Below are 20,391 nucleotides of genomic sequence, written 5' to 3'. Positions count from 1 at the left end.
GTGACATCAATGATTGACCTAAGCAAGATGTCTAAACAGGGGTCATGAATAGGTCACAGTTAATTTGTGCCAGTAAAAAGTCGGAGAAGGAAAGTTTATGGAAAGGGATTGTATGACCGCTTTTCAGAAAATTTGAAGAAACACAATGTAGTGTCAATGACGCATTAATCTCCTGCTTTAAAATAAAGCAAGACAATGGTTATCAGGCCAATTGTGATCACCAGGCCTGATATTGTAACCAAATCATACTAAATAAAATAAAATCACCTTTATTCTCACACAACCAAAACAGAAACAGTGGTTATAGTGGGTGAATTTTTTGGTCATAATATATATATATATATACACACAGAATGTGCATAATACATCATTTACACAATACAGGATTTATACAACATTGTTTAATATTATACAATATACACAATACAGTATAAAGTATACACTTCCCTGCTGAATAAAAACAACCCAAAACCATTACAGAAATTCTGGTTTCCATTAAAATACCAAGAACCATTAGCTTTTTCCACTGAAATCATTAAAAAACCTTTTGTATTGTGTTCTGGGCATCATTTCAACATCCCACTAATAGAACCCATCACACACTAGTAGACACCATTATTTCCATTAAACCCAATACAATTCCCTTTATAACCGTTAAATTGTTTTGGCCAGGGTTCTATTGTTTTTTTCAGCACGGTTACTGTAAATAAAAAAAATGTCTGTATATGAAACATTCAGTATAAGAATTTCACCTGCTAGTACAAATGTGTACGAGCGCAAAACTACATATCCCATCATGCACTTGTAATCCTCGACACAGCGATGACGCAGTACACTGTCGCGTAAATGAGCGTAAGCGGCACCTGAATTAAGTGAGCACGGAAGAGTCCTTCCTTTACGAATAATATTTCGCTTTGTCAGGTACGCGTGAGCCGAGACAAGAAAACAAGCAAAACATCACATCTGTTTTGTTTCTGAGGAAACTTTTCTCTTGAGAGATCGGCGTCGGCGGGACGACGTTCACCAGTTGGTTTGCTAGCAAAAGCGTCTGTTCAGACTCCCGCTATAAAAAGGAAACTATCATTCCATCTATCTGAAACCACTATCTTATTCTTGTATCCGTGTGCGTTTCTTAAACAGTTAAAACGGGTTGTTAAGGTTTTAAACGCTTTATGTAACGTTATTGACTTTGGATGCTGTAATGTGGACTGTCTATCTGCTATAACTTTCCCATAGATCTTTAGTTTTTTATTCCACTGGCTAATGAAACGCAGCGGTCTACATTTTATCTAACCAATTAATGTTACCATGACAACGTGCGTGTTGTAGTATTCAGCGCATTAATAGTAAACTCACGTTAAACGCCTCAGTCTGTAGCATGTCTGCGCGATGCTAAAGATGATGTCTGTACTGCACAACCTGCTGACCGATATTAGGTAGCTAACAACTGGAGGGCAAGATATTTCCATCGGGTTTCATTATGAAATACGACGTATCTGCGCTTCATTGACTGACTCGTAATCTAACTGTAGGCTCGGCGGCAGACTCTTTAGTTATGATCATCCGATAGCTGTGTCATCGTCTGTAGATCGTCTGCGTATCGTCACGTCTGTGAAAGCTGCTGAAATTTCTGTGGGTTCGAGTTTGGTTCCAGTAACTGCTGCGCAATGGCGGCGGTTGGGGTCAGTGTGTTATCCCGGGGTCACTTGCCTCCAACCAACAACTCCTCCCCCACTGATGCTGATACCCGGGGCTGCTCCAACGGGGATTTCATGGACTCCTTTGGCATCTTCTTGCAGGGCCTGCTGGGAGTAGTGGCCTTCAGTACCCTTATGTGTAAGTATAAGGATTCAAACCATAACCGTGTGTTTGGTTTTCATAAAACCAATGGGCCTGTCACATTTAAAAGTCGCTAACCTGGGATATTTTTTAGCCCTGGGATATCCTGCATGTGTTGTTTTGTTGTTTGTACTTTGCCCTGGTTTAGTTATTCTCACTATATTGGTTCAACAGTTTAGTTTTAACCCTGTTCTGTAAACCATCTTTAATGTTTAAAAGCAGCGTTAACTCCCTTTTACTTTAACCCTGGGTTATCCTGAATTACTGTTTATACTTTACCCTGGTTTAGATATTCACACTACACTGACACTACAATTTAGGTTAATTCTGTTTTGTAACCCATGGTTAAATTGTAATTTTTTAACCCTGAGCCAATTTTAACCCTGGATTAAAGCGGCAACGAGTAACTTTTTGACCTTAAAATAATGTCTCTAAAATTATTTTAGTGGTAGGACAACTTTTAACTGGACGAATTTTACTGCCTTTACTACCTAAGCAGCCTCCTATCGGCTGAAATTGCACTTGTAACTTTGGTGTTCTGGTCGGTACAAGCCCCGCCTATCCCCTGCTTTACGGCATACGTCACGTTTTAGTCGTAGCCTGGGAGAAGTTGGCCAACAGCAGAGCTAACAGTAAGAAGAAACTATCCAAAACATCACCATGGCAGAGCCAGCCAAAAAAACAAAGAGGGTTTTGTCGGAGGAAGCAAAGAAAAAAAAAAGCGAGAGAGTGATCAGACATGAGGCCGGTCACGAATCAATATCGGACGGGCTTACACTATGTGGCGCGAGCAGCAACAGGCAACGGGTTGCAAAACGGATGGAGACCTAGCAGTCCAGCTCCTGGAATTGTAAGTGTTATTTGTACATTTTGTGTTACTGTCCTGTACTTTTGAACATATTTGTTATTAGTCTGTGTCATTGGCGCAACACCGGTTTGCACTTTATAAGCGTAAGGTAGCTGAGAGATAATATATGGTTGCCGGTGTCGATAGCTAGCATGTTGTCGTGTCTCGTCATGAATGTGTGTAGTGCTTGTAAATAAAGACTAAAAAACCACACTAAACGTGTTGTGGTAAAAAGTAGCAGATTATTTTGTTCAGACCAGTAAACCACGCAAATGTTGAACAGTTCAATCGATTGATTAGGCTAATGTTGTCGTTATATTATGTACATGCTATGCGCTGTTTTCATACAGAGTTGACTGTAGTTATAACATATATTACACAAAACACAAAGCCTGGTCGCGATTGTGTTTAATGACTTCCGATATAATAACAAAAGAAAAGTACTATAGGTGGTCAATATTTCATTATATTATACAAATGACACCCTTTGCAAACAATGCTACATACGCAAGCTACATACACGAGAACTATGCAAGCAAAAACAACTAAGCTTACTTACCGTTCTTTGTTGACATTACAGTTTATAATTATGGAGAAACGATACATAAATCTTTGAACTGATATACGAAGAACATATGGTAACACGGACTACTTTACCTGATCGATGGACATAGTTTGAACGACGTATCTGGGTCCGTCGGCTTAGTAAACAAACTAACGTGTATTGAGCTGCCAGCGGGAAATCTTTGCGACAGTTTTTACGACACTGCATACAGACACTTCTGCTAAACAACCACGTGGGGCAACAGTAAGCAAAAGTTACTCATTGCCGCTTTAAGCAAAGGTATACAATGTTATTTAATAACCAAAGATGAGTTATGAACATTGTGAAACATGGAAGAAGAACGTCTGGATAAAAATGAAGTGTGATATGTCACACTTCTATGCTTATTGCTTAGCCCTGGGTAAAAGCAGACCCCGGTTTGGAGTTGATTAATCCAGGGTGAAAGGAATAAGAATAAGAAATTTATCTTGCAATTTTACTCATCGTCATGCCATCCCAGATGTGTGTAACTTTGTTAAAATGCCACCATGCCAAGCATCCAATAGAGACATGCATACATCATTTAAGAAATCCAGATAACTTTAGTGGGTTAATAAATGTCTTCTAAAGCGGAACTGTATGTTTTTGAAAGTAAATGATGTGTATTTTGAGATTCATGTAGTTTGAGGCCAATGAGGTTCAACATTATTGACGTGCTGCCAAATTTGAACTTAAAGGTTTAGTTCACCCAAAAATGAAAATTCTGTCATCATTTACTCGCCCTCAGATTGTTTCAAACCTGTATTATTTCTTTGTTCTGCTAAACACAATGGAAGATATTTGGTAGAATGTCAGTAACCGAGCAGATCTCGTCCCCCATTGACTCCCAAAGTTTTTATTTTCCAGATATGGCAGTAAATGGGGGACGAGATCTGCTTGGATAACTGACATTCTAGCAAATATCTTCCTTTGTGTTTAGCAGAACAAAGAAATGACTAAAGGTTTGGAACAATCTGAGGGGAGAGTAAATGATGAAAGAATTTTCATTTTCGGGTGAACTATCACTTTAACTGTGCTGATCTGTTACCAATGATACAAAATATTGATTGCTAAATAAGTCCATGCAATTAATATTTTTTTCTCTCACAAACATATCATTTGTTAACTCACTAAATTTAATCATGGATGTATGTGCTTTTTAAAAGAAAAAAGCACAAAAGTGGAAGCTTTTTTTCATAGTGATTAAAGCATAGTGCCTAATAGTAAAGCTGTACTTTAAGGTATCTCATGCACATGCAGATTTCTGCTCACTAGGTTTGACAGTCTGAGTGTACCTTATTTACAACAATGCTGTCGCATGCTTGGCATGTTCTTTAAAGGAAGTACAGTCGTTGCCAAAAGTTTTGAGAATGACACAAATATTAATTTTCACAAAGTCTGCTGCCTCAATTTTTATGATGGCGAATTGCATACTCCAGAATGTTATGAAGAGTGATCGGATGAATTTAATTTTATTGTGAAGTGCCTCTTTGCCATGAAAATGAACTTAGTCCAAAAAAACCACGTACAGGTTCCATTTCAACCCTGCCACAAAAAGACCAGCTGACATCATGTCAGTGACTCTCTGGTTAACACAGGTGAGAGTGTTGACGAGGACAAGGCTGGAGGTCACTCTGTAATGCTGATTGAATAAGAATAACAGACTGGAAGCTTTAAAAGGAGGGTGGTGCTGGAAATCATTCTTCTTCCTCTGTTAACCATGGTTACCTGCAAGGAAACATGTGCAGTCATCATTGCTTTGCACAAAAAGGGATTCACAGGTAAGGCTATTGCTGCTAGTAAGATTGCACCTACATCAACCATTTATCGGATCATCAGAAACTTCAAGGAGAGAGGTTCAATTGTTGTGAAGAAGGCTTCAGGGAGCCCAAAAAAGTCCAGCAAGCGCCAGGATCGTCTTCTAAAGTTGATTCAGCTGCGAGATAGGGGCACCAGTGCAGAGCTTGCTCAGGAATGGCAGCAGGCAGGTGTGAGTGCATCTGCACGCACAGTGAGGCCAAGACTTTTTGAGGATGGCCTGGTGTCAAGAAGGGCAGCAAAGAAGCCACTTCTCTCTAGGAAAAACATCAGGGACAGACTGATATTTTGCCAAAGGTACAGGGATTGGACTGCTGAGGACTGGGGTAAAGTCATTTTCTCTGATGAATCCCTTTTCCAATTGTTTAGGGCATCCGGAAAAAAGATTGTCCGGAGAAGAAAAGGTGAGCGCTGCAATTAGTCCTGTGTCATGCCAACAGTAAAGCATCCAGAGACCATTCATGTGTGGGGTTGCTTCTCAGCCAAGGGAGTGGGCTCACACACAATTTTGCCTAAGAACACAGCCATGAACAAAGAATGGTACAAAAACATCCTCAGAGAGCAACTTCTCCCAACCATCAAAGAACAGTTTGGTGATGAACAATGCCTTTTCCAGCATAATGGAACACCTTGCCATAAGGCAAATGTAATAACTAAGTGGCTCGGGGACCAAAACATCAACATTTGATTATGCAATTGATTGTGCAAGAATGGGCTACCATCAGTGAGGATGTGGCCCAGAAGTTGATTGACAGCATGCCAGGGCGAATTGCAGAGGTCTTGAAAAAGAAGGGTCAACACTGCAAATATTGAGTCTTTGCGTAAACTTAATGTAATGGTCAATAAAAGCCTTTGACACTTATGAAATGCTTGTAATTATACTTCAGTATACCATAGTAACATCTGACAAAAACATATAAAAATCACTGAAGCAGTAGACTTGATGAAAATTTATATTTGTGTCATTCTCAAAACTTTTGGCCACGACTGTTAGGGATGGGTACCGAGAACCGGTACTTTTTTGTACCGGTACATAATTGGGTCGATACCAGAGTATCGATAAGCTTCATGACGAACGATACTGTTATCGATACTTGCGTTGTTTTATCTCTGTGTATTCGTGTGTTAAATGGCGAATTAGAGGCTGCTGCCTGTCATTTTCCATCACTGAATGATGTCCGAATGGCTGAAGTTTGCTCGACGTGTGAGTGATATCTAGGATGATATCCGCGATGTATTTGTAATCTTGTTTTGCGTGTTTATGAGTGAAAGAGTGGCATGGTTGCGCTTGTGGAGCTTTCAGCGTCCGCATTTCACAACGAGGAAGCGTCCGTCAAATACACCTTTGCAGCAACCCGTCAAAATAAAAGTCCTTTATTTGAGAACAAATTATAACATTGTTTTTAATAATTCGGTCACGGAGTATATTTACTTACTTTAGTAAATTGAAGTAAATGTGCTAGTAAAATTATAAAAATAGTACATATAATTAAAAAAATATTACTTTATTATACTAATAGTACCTAAATTTATGTAGACCTAAAACCAGAAAGGAAAAAAGAAATACGGTCTACCAGCCAAATAACCATAGTGATGTAAAGTAAATATGTTGAATTACATTATGATGTGCTCCTATGCACATGCTAAGTGCCGTAAGTGGTATGATAAGGAACACACACACGTTTTGTTATGTGGCATTTTCTGTTTGCTCAGAAGTATTTGTAAACTGCCGTTCTATAGCTCAGCTGTAATAAAGAAACTGTTAGTGATATCTTTTCACATCGTGTGTTTTTGCATCAAATTATAGAGCGTAGTATCGATAACAGTATTGATAAGTACCTGTATCGATAAGCAGTATCGATATCGATAAAATCTTAACGATACCCATCCCTAACGACTGTACATTACCTCCTGGGACATCTGCATTTTAGGAAACCGATGGTTGTCAAGTAATGATGTGACGGGATGATTTGTGCAAGGACATTTCATCGGTTTAGGTAGCCTCACTAAAACACTGTATTGGTTTTTAGATGAGACAGGTCAAGGCATGTCGGTGTGTGCATTCTTACTAGTGTTTAAACCCAGAGGTGGACAGTTCTGACCCTAGAGAACTAAGGAACTACAGGCCTATATCGAATCTACCTTTCATATCTAAAGTTCTGGAAAAAGTAGTTTCAACTCAATTATGCTCCTTCCTCCAAAGGAATGACATCAATGAAGAATTCCAGTCTGGATTTAGAGCATGTCACAGTACAGAGACTGCTTTGATCAGAGTTACAAATGATCTGCTATTGGCGTCTGACCGAGGTTGTATCTCGTTATTGGTGCTGCTAGACCTTAGTGCTGCATTCGATACCATTGACCACAGCACACTCCTACATAGACTCGAAAATTATGTCGGCATTAAGGGAATAGCTTTGAAATGGTTTAAATCTTATTTATCCGACCGTTTTCAATTTGTAGCAATAAACAATGAGGTGTCACGCAAATCGCAAGTCCAGTACGGTGTACCACAGGGCTCAGTCTTAGGGCCTCTGCTCTTCGCATTATACATGCTACCTCTAGGAGATATAATAAAGCGACACGGAGTTAGCTTTCACTGTTATGCTGATGATACTCAACTTTATATTTCCTCGAAGCCTCATGAAACACAGCAGTTCCATCGAATAATGGAATGCATAGTCGATATAAAAAACTGGATGAGTAACAACTTTTTATTACTGAACTCGGACAAAACGGAAGTGTTACTTATTGGACCGAAAACTGCTATAAGTAACAACCAAGAATACTGTTTAACTATTGACGGATGTTCCATAAAACCCTCGTCGTCAGCAAAGAATCTTGGCGTTCTATTCGATAGTAATCTGTCATTTGAGAGCCACGTCGCCAACACCTGTAAAATTGCGTTTTTCCATCTTAAGAATATATCTAAACTACGTCATATGCTGTCAATCTCAGATGCAGAGAAGTTAATTCATGCATTCATGACATCAAGACTAGATTACTGTAATGCACTGTTAGGTGGTTGCCCTGCAGGCTTATTACAAAAACTCCAACTGGTCCAAAACGCGGCAGCTCGAGTTCTTACACGTACAAAAAAGTATGAACATATTAGCCCGGTTCTGTCAACCTTGCACTGGTTACCTATAAAGCATCGCGTTAACTTTAAAATCTTGCTTATTACCTATAAAGCCTTACATGGTTTAGCTCCTCAGTACTTGAATGAACTCCTTTTGTATTACAGTCCTTCACGTGCATTACGCTCTCAGGCGTCCTGTCAGTTGGTAATACCTAGAATTTCAAAATCAAGTGCAGGTGGTAGATCCTTTTCCTATCTAGCGCCTAAACTTTGGAATAGTCTTCCCTGCACTGTCCGGGAGGCAGACACACTCTGTCAGTTTAAATCTAGACTAAAGACGCATCTTTTTAATCTTGCATACACTACTCTTCCATAATATAAATCTTCAGAGGGTTTAGGCTGCATTAGTTAGATCAACCGGAACCAAAAACACAACTGATGTACTTGTTGCATCAAAGAGTACAGAACAGTACTCTACTCTCAGCCAGTCTTGTCTCATTGTTCCAAGGTTACCACAGCGAGCAGGATGCAGTTCATGGCCTGACCTGATGGTAGAGCGGAGAATGGGAAGTGGGGACCTGACAAGAGCTGAGATGATAGAGCTGGATAAAGAAGGACGCGGTCTCTTGACATGTCTTCACCACAAAATTTCAAATGCTATTAGATTATTAATGATAATCTTAAACTATAATTTATTTTATTATTAAGTTTATTTATTTTATTTAGCCTTGTTGTGCAAGTTCTCTGGAGCTTGTGCAGAGGCAGCAGCTTTTGCCAGAGGGGAACTGGAATCCCCTGGTTGGGCCTGGGTTCTCCTGAGGTTTTTTTTCTCGATTAGAGTTTTGGGTTCCTCGCCACCGTTTGCATACTGTTTTTGCACTATCTGCCTGACCGGGGGGGCTGCTTTAGAATCTTAAAGTTTTACTTAATTAATATTGCATATAGGAATTTATTATCTGTTATATTTGACCTGTGCTTCTCTCTCCTTTATCCTAAATGTGTGCTCTCACTGAGCGTGTGTGTGTGTGCGTACTTGTCTGTGTACGTACGTGTGTGTGTGTGTGTGTGTCTGTGTGTGTGTGTGTGTTGGTGCGTGTGCGTGTTGTGTGTGTGGAGTGTTTTGTGTGTGGGTGTGTCTGTCTTCTGTGTTTTCAACCTTTTCTTGTTTTTGCAGGTACAACTTTGATTGTTTTGCTTGTAGTCAATGTGTCTCATGTACAGCTGCTTTGTAACAATGAAAATTGTAAAAGCGCTATATAAATAAAGTTGAGTTGAGTTCTGAAGTATTTTTACTCTCAAGTACATTTTGAAGTATCTACTTGATCAGAGTTTTTATTTAGTGAAGTGCATTAAAAAGCATCTATCATACTTTTTACTCCGCTTTAAATTATAGCTTACTGAAAAGCTTCACTTTTTTTTACAGCATAATGGAAATACTGTAAGAGCTGTTTTTGTTTGTTTTCACATATTAAAGCGAAACTAATGCATGCCAATGGCACAGATTTTTGTATTGAACACAGAACACTCATTTAAATACTGGGTACGCAAGAAGACTCTAAAACAAAGTTGAAAGTGAAAGTTATTTTAGGTTTATGTCTTGTGAGATGTTCAAAAATCTATTTCACCTCTTCCCTCACTGGTTATGTAAGCTGCAATTGTAGTAGACGGTGTTCAGAGGCACATAGTTAATAGCTGTACAAACAAACATTCATTGTGACAGACAGGCTGTCCTTTATTTGTGTGAGCCATTGGGTCATGTTTGGCAACCAGGGTGGCCGCACCAGCGGATTCGACAGCTCAGAAAGCAGCAGTTCTCACCTCCTCAAAAACAACAGTGCAAGCAGTGTATTATGTTTACTCTGCTGTGCATTTTGTACCCTGCTTTAAATAAAATGTCTTTGTATAGAGCCACATGCCAGAATTTTATTTATTGGTTTGATTTATCATACACAGTTGTGGCCAACATTTATCCAAGTTTTCATAGAAAAGTAGAAGTGGTTTGCAATGACTAGCTTTTTATTAATGTCTGTAGGCCATGCAGTATAGTGCGGTTTTAAAGCACTGCTGATAAACGCATCATTGATTGATGATGACCAGTACACATCTGTATTGCGTTACATGAGGTTTTATTTTGTGTGAGTGTAGGAAGTTTTTTAAACTCATAATTATGCAGTTCCTCTTATCTCTTCTCCTTTTCAAATTTTCATGTTTTGTTTCCCTTTTTAATGGCCATAGAGCATTTTTTTAGCATCCGCATTGTAACCATGTGTTAGACGTTATTGATTACTTCTGTTCTACTTCAACCACCTGAAAGCTTCTGTTTCTCCTCAGTGAAACGCTTCAGGGAGCCCAAGCACGAACGGAGACCCTGGAGAATCTGGTAAAGCGCCATTTTGTTTCATTAGTAAGCATTATATACTTCTATACAAACTCATTGGAACACATGCACGGTCAACACTGCACCTCACTGACCTCAGCAGCCCTCTAAAAAGCCCATTTGCTTTTTCTAAGGGGAAAACTCACTGAAGGTGAGTTCTAACCAGGTCTCCCTCCCTCTCACCGATCCCTCCCCCCCACCTCTCTCAGGTTTTTGGACACCTCCAAACAGGCCATAGGGATGCTGTTCATTCACTTTGCCAATGTCTACCTGTCTGACCTCACAGAGGAGGACCCATGTTCGCTGTGAGTGTGTGTGCGTCTTTGTCAGTGTTACCCCCGCACATTGTTGTACTTCCCCATTGTGTTACGTGTCTGATTTACATACCTGTGATAGGCTGTGCCCAGTAACATAGTTCCTCATGTTGTTTCCATAGATACCTTATCAACTTCCTGTTGGATGCAACACTGGGCATGTTGGTCATCTATGGTGGCGTGAAGGCTGTTAGTGCTGTGGTCGAGTGGAGGCAGTGGGACTCTCTGCGTTTTGGAGAATATGGTACAGGGATAAAAAACCCTGACATTTGTACATTTATTTTTAATCATTTGGATTGAAAAAACAAATCGGAAGCTATTTTTATTCTTTAATCCACCAGCTGGTTTGCAAACACGATTGTGTGATATAAGCATTGAAGGATACAGCTATCAAATATACCAGCTTCATGAGCTCTCTCTTAGTTTACCATTTCTGCCTTTCCATTAAACCCAAGTCTATTATTATAGAATGAATGTTAAAATCCACTGAATGTTTGATGTATGTATGTATTCTGTGTAATTTGCAGGTGAGCCAGTACAGTGCAGTGCCTGGACGGGTCAGTGTGCACTCTATATCCTCATCATGATGTTTGAGAAGGTCATGATCATGCTTGTCCTCCTCATCCCACAGTGGAAGAAGGTTAGTCAGATGTTGTTTCTCATTCATGCTATAAACTTTACATGTTTGGAAGAAAGCGTTTGTTTACAGAAGATCATTTTTCTAATTGAAAGTTCTGTAATCATTTACTCACCCTCTTGTCATTTCAAACAGTTATGACATTCTTCCGCAGAACACAAAAGAAAATATTGTAAAGAAAGTTGGTAACCTAACAGGGCTGGCACCCATTCAAATGTATTGTATGGACACAAAACCAATGCAAGTCAATGCCGGTTAATAACATTCTTCAAAATATCTTCATTTGTGTTCTGCGGAAGAAAAAAGTCATACATGTTTGAAATGACAAGAGGGTGAGTAAATGATGACAGAATTTTCATTTTTGGGTGAACTGTACCTTTAATGGTGTACAAGCGTTGATATGTTGTATTGACACTCTGTGTGTTTAACAGCTGGCTACGCTGAACCCTATAACAAACCCTCATCTGGAACTAGCTATTGTCATGCTAATTGTCCCGTTTTTTGTGAACGTAAGTGACCATCTTGTTAAAGACATACTCATGTGTTGGTTAACATATAATTACTCCTTGCATTGATTAAAAAAGTACATGATTAATTTACAAAGAGTCCATTTTAAAGTTGTCCGTAAATCCGTAAATAAAAAAATCAGTCTACTTACCTTACCTTATAATAATGATTTATAAATTAAGAAAAATGTTGTGGGAAATGTCCATTTGATGTGCAATTTTAAGTTTCTAACAGGGATGGCGATAAAGAGACAAGTTATGAATTGCAGCTTTAAATGTAGTTTTTAAATATTCAGTATTTCTATTATGCAGATAAATGACCTGATGCTTGTTTCAGTCTACATTACAGGTAAACTGTACAATATGTAGTTACATACTATAGATTAATCGCTGTGTGTGTTGGGCTATATCCAGGCTCTGATGTTCTGGGTAGTAGATAACTTCCTAATGAAGAAGGGCAGAACAAAAGCCAAACTGGAGGAGAGGGAGGCAGAAGATGATCCTCGTGGCAACAGTAAAGTGCGCTACAGACGTGCTCTGTCACACGATGATTCTGAATCAGAAGTAAGTTACGCTTGATTTGATTTCATGTGACAGCCATTAGATGATTTTTACTCTGTAACACCGCAAGTCTAAATCATATTTATGATTGACACATTGCAGCTGCCAAAAAAGAGACTTGTAAATTTCACATTTATATTGGAAGTTGAATAAAACTCATTTTATAAACACATTTAATAAATCAAAGTAACACAAATTGTGACATTTGGAATGTATAAAACTATTTTAATACAACACAAAGTCTTTTGATTTGGATTTGAATCCAGACTTGGACGTCTTTTTGTAAACACACTTTTCCCTCTCAGTTGAAACTCTTTCTCGATTAATGTTGGAGTTTCCTCACCATTTTTATAAACCTTCCCAACACTTTAAATTTGAAGTCTCTGTAAATATGGCAAGCCTGTGAGTTCATAATTGAATGAAACAGGCGTGCCGTTTACAGTGTTCTATACTGTACGTTCCAGTACACAAAATATTAGCACATCCGGTTATTACCTCTGGGTACACAGGATTTTCAAAGTAAGACAGATTACTTAAACAAATAGAGGATTTGTGCTTGGGTGTTCTCAATAATTGACTGGCTTTTATTTGACCAATAACGTCTGGTAAATAAATGCATATCCTTTATGCTGGGTTCACACCAAACGCGAACAATCGCGTTCCACACTCTTTATTACTCGTGGGAAAATTAGTTATTTTCGCGTGAGTGACGCGATCTGACAAATATTTTCAACCTTCGCGGAAGACGAGATTGACAAGTGTTCGCGCCGCCTGATTCGAGTCAATCGCATCGCCTGCCGTGAGTTCGTGTCTATACGTGTCTTTGCATTTACTTTGTATGTAATTTACTCGTGCAAATCGCTTAATTCGCGTTTGATGTGAACCCAGCATTAAACTAGCTCGCTGTTCAACTGTGTCACTGGTGATAGACAAGGTAAGTCATGTGAGCAGGAAGCTTTGAAAAATTGATGGTTACAACAACAAGACGCGTACTCCTCAATCATCGCAAGTTTAGCATTTCCATCCACATGCCACTTCTAGGTGTCGACTAGAATCACGCTGTCACATCTGCATGTTTTCCAAGAGTCAGATCTCAGTCAGGTTTGATGGAGAATGTTATCCATTTTACATGGCAATAGCACTGGTAAAATGACAAAGAAGGGAGTATTTCACTTGCGGTGAGAATTGTTGTAAGAAATGTAATCAACATCACCGGCACATTTGAGCTGTCATTTTCTCATTTTCTCCTTTGCTGCTCAGATCCTGTTCTCCGCAGATGACGAGATGGAGGATTCAGATGGTGATGACGATGTACGAAGAATCACAGGGCTCAAGTCTGTAAAGAAAAAGAAGCACCGTCTTGGTATTCCGGTGTGATTTAAAATCATTCTGGTTGCCGTTTGGATTTTGCTCAATTACTACAGGCCTGTACATGGATCGGCAAGTGAGTGGCATAATGACTAAATCTAAACCAGTAAGAAAGACATTGTGAGCAGTTTTACTGTGAATTGTGGGAAAAGGACAGGGCTAAAGTAGCAATGCACAATCTTTCTGCAATTTTATCCCTGAATATACCCAAGAGGTGCCTGCAGCTATTCAGAAACGTCTATCTGTAATAGAACAATTTTTGCTACCCTTAATGTGTGTCACAAATGATGGGTGTTGAAGAACGATTGAAACACAATATTTCAACCTGTCAGGGTTTTGCAATGCACAATTCTGTACTGTGCTGCGTCCACATCAAGTGATTCGCCATTGGATATTAAACGGTGGCTACAAGATCATCCGCATTATGCCTCTGTCCAGCCTTTGAACTGAGAAAAAAAATCAATAATTCCTTTCAATAAGTGTTGTATTCCATACGTTTATCTACCTTTACAAATAACACATTGCCATTCTTCTTCTTCCAAGATGAGTACCTTTAACCATATGCATGTGATTGGGATGACGCTGACTGGGCGAAACCGCTCAGGGTTGCTTGTAGTCAGTTCCCGACTACGTATTTGAGAGTATATGCTGTGGCGGAGTTTTGAGGGAATTATGCTGATAAATCTTTGGCAGTAATAGATTTATCAGCAGTGTTATAAGCCCCTTGATGATATTATACAGCTGGGTATGGTCTGCTCGCTATGCCTTTTTTAAGCAGTAAGCATTAGACAGAGAGGATTTAATGACATGGTACATAAATGCAGGGAAAGGCTTTCAGCTCCCTGTACAGCACTGCGTCCTTAATCTGTGATAGTATGCATGTCTTATTGTTCAGCATTTGAATGTGTATCTGAGTGTCTGTGTATTGCTGCCACTTTTGTCTCCTTGTGTATTTATTTGTTGTGTTTGTGACCTTTAGTTTTTATTGGTCTCCCCTCACCCTTGTCATTTCAGGCTAGAGGTTTTGGTGTAGGACACATTTGTGGTCTATTGCACAGTTTGATGATGCATTGTGGCCGTTCTGTGCTTTGGTCATTTGGTATGCTGTTTTTATGTTTTTCTTTTCCTTTTAATGCCTCTATATAACCATATCACATCAACACTATCAAACACTAAACCGGAGGGCCTATATTCCAATTTCATGTTTTCCCTACCCCCGACACACACTTCTGCTGTTTTAAGCATTTGGTTTAATTCCTACTCTAAAGAACAGATACTTACAGGGTTACTCCTTTGCATTTTGCCTTTGCTGCAGGTCTTAGAAAATTGAGGATGTGTCTCTGATTATTTTTGGTATTATTTTAGCGAATGAGATGAGCAAAGGAAAAATGCTTGTAGGTTGTTTTAGACATTTGGGATAAGTTTTACACGTAACTGTACATGTTTGGCTTTCAGATGCAAGGAAGGAAGTTGATAGCGCAAGCATTGATTGATTCTACATACCAATTCTGTACGAGTGATCGTATTGTTTGTGTACAGTATGTGTTTGTGTTGGTTTTACAGGAAATGTGAATTTGAAAGCAGGCTTTCTTGTCAGGCCTGCTCATGGTTACTGATAAGGATTTGAAATGTATGCCTTTCCCTCTCTGGGTTGACTCTTATTACTGAGCAGTTTTGGTGGTATGGAAAAACCTAATCTAAAATGGAGAGAGGTTTTAAAAAAACTGTATTAGACAATTATGAATAACTGACTAATTATGAACTTACATTATGTATGCTTTTTCAATAAACTATGTAAAATAGCTATGTGTGACGCCTTTTTTGTTATCATGCCAGACATGGAATCAAACCCAACCCAATGATGAAAGTCAACTATATTTGGAGTTTTTGTAACCTCTTATAAAGTGACAGTTCACCCAAAAATGGAAAACTGTCATTTACTCACCCTTGAGTTGTTCCAAATCTGTGTACATTTCTTTATTCTGATGAATACAGACAAACGATATTTGGAAGAATGTCCGTAACCAAACAGTTCTTGGGTACCATTGACTACCATAGTAGGAAAAATTACAATGGTAGTCAATAGTGCCCCAGAACTGTTTGCTTTCCTACATTCTTCAAAATATCTTCTTTTATGTTCAACAGAACAAAGAAATTAAAGCAATTTGTCCTACTGTGGTAGTCAAATGTTGGCCAAGAACTGTTTGGTTGCAAAAGCATTCTTCCAAATATCTTTTGTCTGTGTTCATCAGAATAAAGAAATTTACACAGATTTGAACCAAGTTGTGGCATTTTTGGGTGAACTGTTCCTTTAAGAACATAAAAAGATCTGATCATGCATTTTAACCCTAACTAAAATTCTTATGCAATCATGCCACATTTAAGTTACCTCTTGAAATGTGGCAGGAATAATTATACAGGATGGGGGGCAACATTTCATTTAAAACACTCAAGTGCACGTACTTTATGTAATCCTCTTTAATGATATCAGGCACGTCGGTAGGACGTATTGTTTCCTCTTTGCACTGTGATGGCCCTTTGGTGGACTTAACAGTGCTCTCTTGCATTCGTGGTCTTTTTACTGGCATCAATTTGGATGGAGCTTCGGGGCTGGCGCTGAAATCCTCTTCAGAGCAGGAGACGCTCGCGCAGCGTCTCACGAGAGGTCTCACTTGAATCGCTGATCATCACACACAATCAAAAGAAAAATTAAGACAGTAAGCATAACACAAGAAAATAGTTGACTGTATCTAAATGAACTTTTAAGCTAAACTTTCATAAATAATTTTTTTACCTTTACTTCGTATTTTTGGCTTCTTTTGGGTGACTACTGCTTGGACCGAAACGTTCTTCATAAGTGGCACATTACATTGGCAGCCCACCTCTCGTGTCAATGGCTGATGGGCAGACACAATATAATTACATTGGAAATGTTTAATCTACAGCAATTTTGTTGTTAATCCCATCCCATAATATTTTGTTTGCTTGTGTTATTTGGTATAAATTGGTGTAGTTGGTTAGTTTAGAGGTGAGAGGCCAACCTTATTCTTAAAAGCATTATTAGATCGATATTACTATTTTCCTTCATGGAAAAATATCATTCAATAAATCATTAATATTTTAAAATATATATTACAAATGAATGTTTCTGCAAAAATGATCTTAAAATAGGTAGTCACAAAACAACAGTTGTTATTTTGACGGATTATAAAACGAGCTGTGATTGGTCGCTTTATATGTCAAATGACACGATCACATCCTGTCCAAGGAGGCGGTTCTTCGCGAGTAAGATAAACTACGATGTTGTGCAGGATAAGGATTCAGTCAAGGTTTGCCGATGCGAAACTGCTTACCTTTACACTTGGTGAGGGACCAACGGTGTATATAGTCGGGATAGCCATATCTATCAGGTATAGAAAGTCTGAAAATCCCATTTCGTACTGCTTCAAATTTGTGAAGCATTCAGGTGCAAAATGTCTAGCACACAAGCGCGAGCTCTCCGATGTTCCTCCTTCCTCAAAATGCAAAAACTCAAGCCAGCGGGCACGCAGCCAAGGTGTTTTCGGGAAAGGGAACAAGGTTTTGTGCGTATAACAGCCTAAAACGCACCTCTTCACCATTTTTTTCTCGTTTGTTAGGGCAGGTGTAGCACTATCTATGCTCCAGTAGCCCGACTCTTTTTCAGTGAACAATAACTGTTTGTTCTAAAGAACCGGTTCAAAGTCGATTCAGTGATTCATTGCGTCACCACGCATTTACGTCAAAACAGACAAGAAAGGGCGTTTCAGAGGTGGAGAACTTTATATTTTGAATAAAGGTTATTCACCCTTACAACAAATACATTTTACCCTTTAGAATAGCATGCACTGTTGAATCGTGCACAGCAAAAGCAATGACGTTTATTGAGGAAGCGAACAGGGTGCTTGGGTTAATGCTCCGAAAACGTGAATACTCACGCGTGCTGGAGGGGAAGTCCCCACAGTGTACAGAGTAGGAATTGCTGTTTCTGACAGTGTGAGGTATTTCACAATCCCTGCGCCAAACATCCCTAAATTAGTGAAGCAGTCGTCAGAAAAATGCCTGTCACAGAGGCGCGTGTTGACATGAACACCCGTCTCTTCGAAATGAACGAACTCCAGCCACTTCCTTCGCAGCCAGTTTACAGTTGGGAAACAGAATAAAGTGCGTGCATTAGAGCAGCCAAATACACATCGACGGCCCATAGCTGAGAGCTGTTGTTACACAAAGAGAAAGGGCTATCGTTTTGGGGAAGAGACGTTCTCAAAAGAGCATTTGATTGGACAACGGTATACGTAGTGCAGGATGAGTCATCAGTATTTTTTATTTCCATTTCCTGGAAGGCTGTCAGTTTTGATGTGTAAATGATGAATATGCAGCGGGGAGTAGATTTGTAATATGTATATTTGACATACTTTTATGTGGTTATGTGAATATGTTGTTCTATTTCCAACAACACTGCCTTTTTAGAAGCACCATGACAACATTTCATATAATGTGGCCAACGGCATTGTCAGTAAGCATGTTTGTATGTATATATATATATATATATATATATATATATACATATATTAATTCTGTTCTTCTCAAAAAAATTTTTTACCGTCACATGGTCAGTTTTATTATCTTTGTGTCACACCAAACCAAAAAACAGCACCATATCAGTGATGTCAAATACAAAAATAAACTAGACGTCATTGATATGATGTCTGTGAGAGGAGGGCTGAAACAGGAATAGGAGGATGTTTTGTTTTATAATGTGTTCAGCTGTTCATAGTAGTCACGCTCTGAAAGAGGGAGCACCCACTTCAGGCTTTCTGACACTTACTGGAGAGCTAATATTATATCATGATAAAAGAGGGGTGGGGGAGAGAAGTTTGAGCTGGTATAAAAGAGACAGGGCACAAAGAGGAGAGTATACAAGAAATCAACACGCCACCGTCCAGAGACAAGACCACAACCTCACAGTATGTCTCAGGTATGCACATATTTTATTCAGTGTTGCTGAACAACAGATGAAAAGTTAATTTGTTTATATTCACATTTTCTCTGTCCATCAGCCAGAGATTAAGAAGAAGAAGCGGCCAGTTGTTAAAGAGGAGGACCTGAAAGGAGCCCGCAGTAAACTGGGACTGAAAGGAGATGTCAAGAGCAAAACATATGAGGTCATGGTTGAGTGTGGTGAGTCTTCATCATCCTACATTGATCTTTTTGAAAACTAGTCATGTAGACAGTTGTAGTAATTGTTCCAATATTGTATTATGTTCATATACTATTATTTTATTATACATTTATAACAATAGAATATAAAAGCAATATTAAACATTTTTTATCAGATAGAATTAAATTGTATTGCAAATTATATTGGTCATGTATTCATGTCATATTGTACCAGTAAAAAAACAAATCTCTTGTTTTCTTGTGTAGAGCGCATGGGTAAGGTTGCTCCGTCTGTATTCAGTGGTGTACGGTCCGGAGGTGAGACGGCACTTGAAAAGCCCAAACCTCCCTCAGGAAGTGTGTTTGGCAAATGAGAAAATGCGGAATGCACAAATGGACTCTTGCTGTCTGGGTTTTAAATATATGTCTGTAATAGCATAAAGGAAGTTTTTCGCATTCACAACTTAAATGATTGTGTATAATGCGTGTAATGTGGATACATTTGTGAAATTGGATATTTGTATTTTTATACTGCTTACTGTTGCTATGTAACGTACTTCAAACCCCTTCTCAACCCCTTTGTGCCAGTTTTCTGTGTCCTGTTTGGTATATTAAACATTGCTAAAATTATCACTGAGTCACCACAAATGATTTCTCTGTCAAGCTGTGTACACATTTTTATGTGGTTTTAAATCAAGAGGGCAAACATTACATCATGCAATGGCAATTTAATAATCAAATGCAAATTGGAAAAAAATTCCTCTGTCATAGCACCCTCATCATTTGCACACCCCTGTTTGTGAAACGTAGAATGGGGTATGTTTTGTCAGCACAATGGTCACTAACATTGTGCCTGACATCTTTCATGTTTTAAATGATTAATTTATTAAAGGTGGATTAATTTATTAATCATGTTCAAATAAAAAACAAAACAACAGCTCAATTGTTTATACTGTCCAAACTTGAAAACATCCGTCTTTGAATCAGGTGAACAAGCATAAAACACTTGTACAAGCTGTGTTGTAGAGGGGTTTTGTAATAAATCTACATACAAACCTTCCGTTCCAACAGGTGGCGCCTCATGTTAATACAGTGATGATACAGCCTGCCCAGCTGATGCTGCCTGCACCAGTGAACAATGAGGTATAATGTCCACTGTGTGGAGGGGGATAGCTTATAAATCATTATTTGATACGGCTAACGAAACATTTATAAACAGCTAAATAATAGTTTATAGGAATATAAAATATTATATTCTGTAGGAAGACTGGTTCCCTTATTTTC

At 38.8% G+C, this 20,391-nt stretch overlaps 3 protein-coding genes across 4 annotated transcripts; 2 read left to right on the top strand and 1 right to left on the bottom strand.

The window, feature by feature from the left end:
- The first annotated feature begins 828 nt into the window (after window positions 1–828).
- stimate (STIM activating enhance) lies at window positions 829–15,749 on the top strand. Its single transcript, XM_057362674.1, has 8 exons — window positions 829–1,836; window positions 10,498–10,546; window positions 10,753–10,848; window positions 10,980–11,101; window positions 11,385–11,497; window positions 11,926–12,003; window positions 12,415–12,564; window positions 13,822–15,749. Exons 1-8 carry the CDS (start codon window positions 1,668–1,670, stop codon window positions 13,936–13,938), a joined length of 894 nt encoding a protein of 297 aa, XP_057218657.1. The 5' UTR covers window positions 829–1,667; the 3' UTR covers window positions 13,939–15,749.
- Window positions 12,571–18,458, bottom strand: LOC130571580 (uncharacterized). Of its 2 annotated transcripts, none has more exons than XM_057362676.1 (4): window positions 17,886–18,458; window positions 16,724–16,826; window positions 16,393–16,609; window positions 12,571–13,897 (listed from the first exon to the last, which is right to left on the bottom strand). In XM_057362676.1, exons 1-4 carry the CDS (start codon window positions 18,150–18,152, stop codon window positions 13,855–13,857), a joined length of 630 nt encoding a protein of 209 aa, XP_057218659.1. In that variant the 5' UTR covers window positions 18,153–18,458; the 3' UTR covers window positions 12,571–13,854. The 2 variants fall into 2 exon arrangements, with proteins under 2 accessions (XP_057218659.1, XP_057218658.1); XM_057362675.1 differs by having other exon boundaries at window positions 12,573–13,897; window positions 17,283–18,458.
- Window positions 18,459–18,746: 288 nt separating this feature from the next.
- mustn1b (musculoskeletal, embryonic nuclear protein 1b) lies at window positions 18,747–19,737 on the top strand. The gene is made up of 3 exons (XM_057362677.1): window positions 18,747–18,925; window positions 19,008–19,128; window positions 19,375–19,737. Exons 1-3 carry the CDS (start codon window positions 18,917–18,919, stop codon window positions 19,479–19,481), a joined length of 237 nt encoding a protein of 78 aa, XP_057218660.1. The 5' UTR covers window positions 18,747–18,916; the 3' UTR covers window positions 19,482–19,737.
- The last annotated feature ends 654 nt before the right edge of the window (window positions 19,738–20,391 follow it).

Source organism: Triplophysa rosa, linkage group LG20 (genome assembly GCF_024868665.1).
Source record: "Triplophysa rosa linkage group LG20, Trosa_1v2, whole genome shotgun sequence".
NCBI classification, from domain to species: domain Eukaryota; kingdom Metazoa; phylum Chordata; class Actinopteri; order Cypriniformes; family Nemacheilidae; genus Triplophysa; species Triplophysa rosa.
This window is presented reverse-complemented; position numbering and strand designations above follow the sequence as displayed.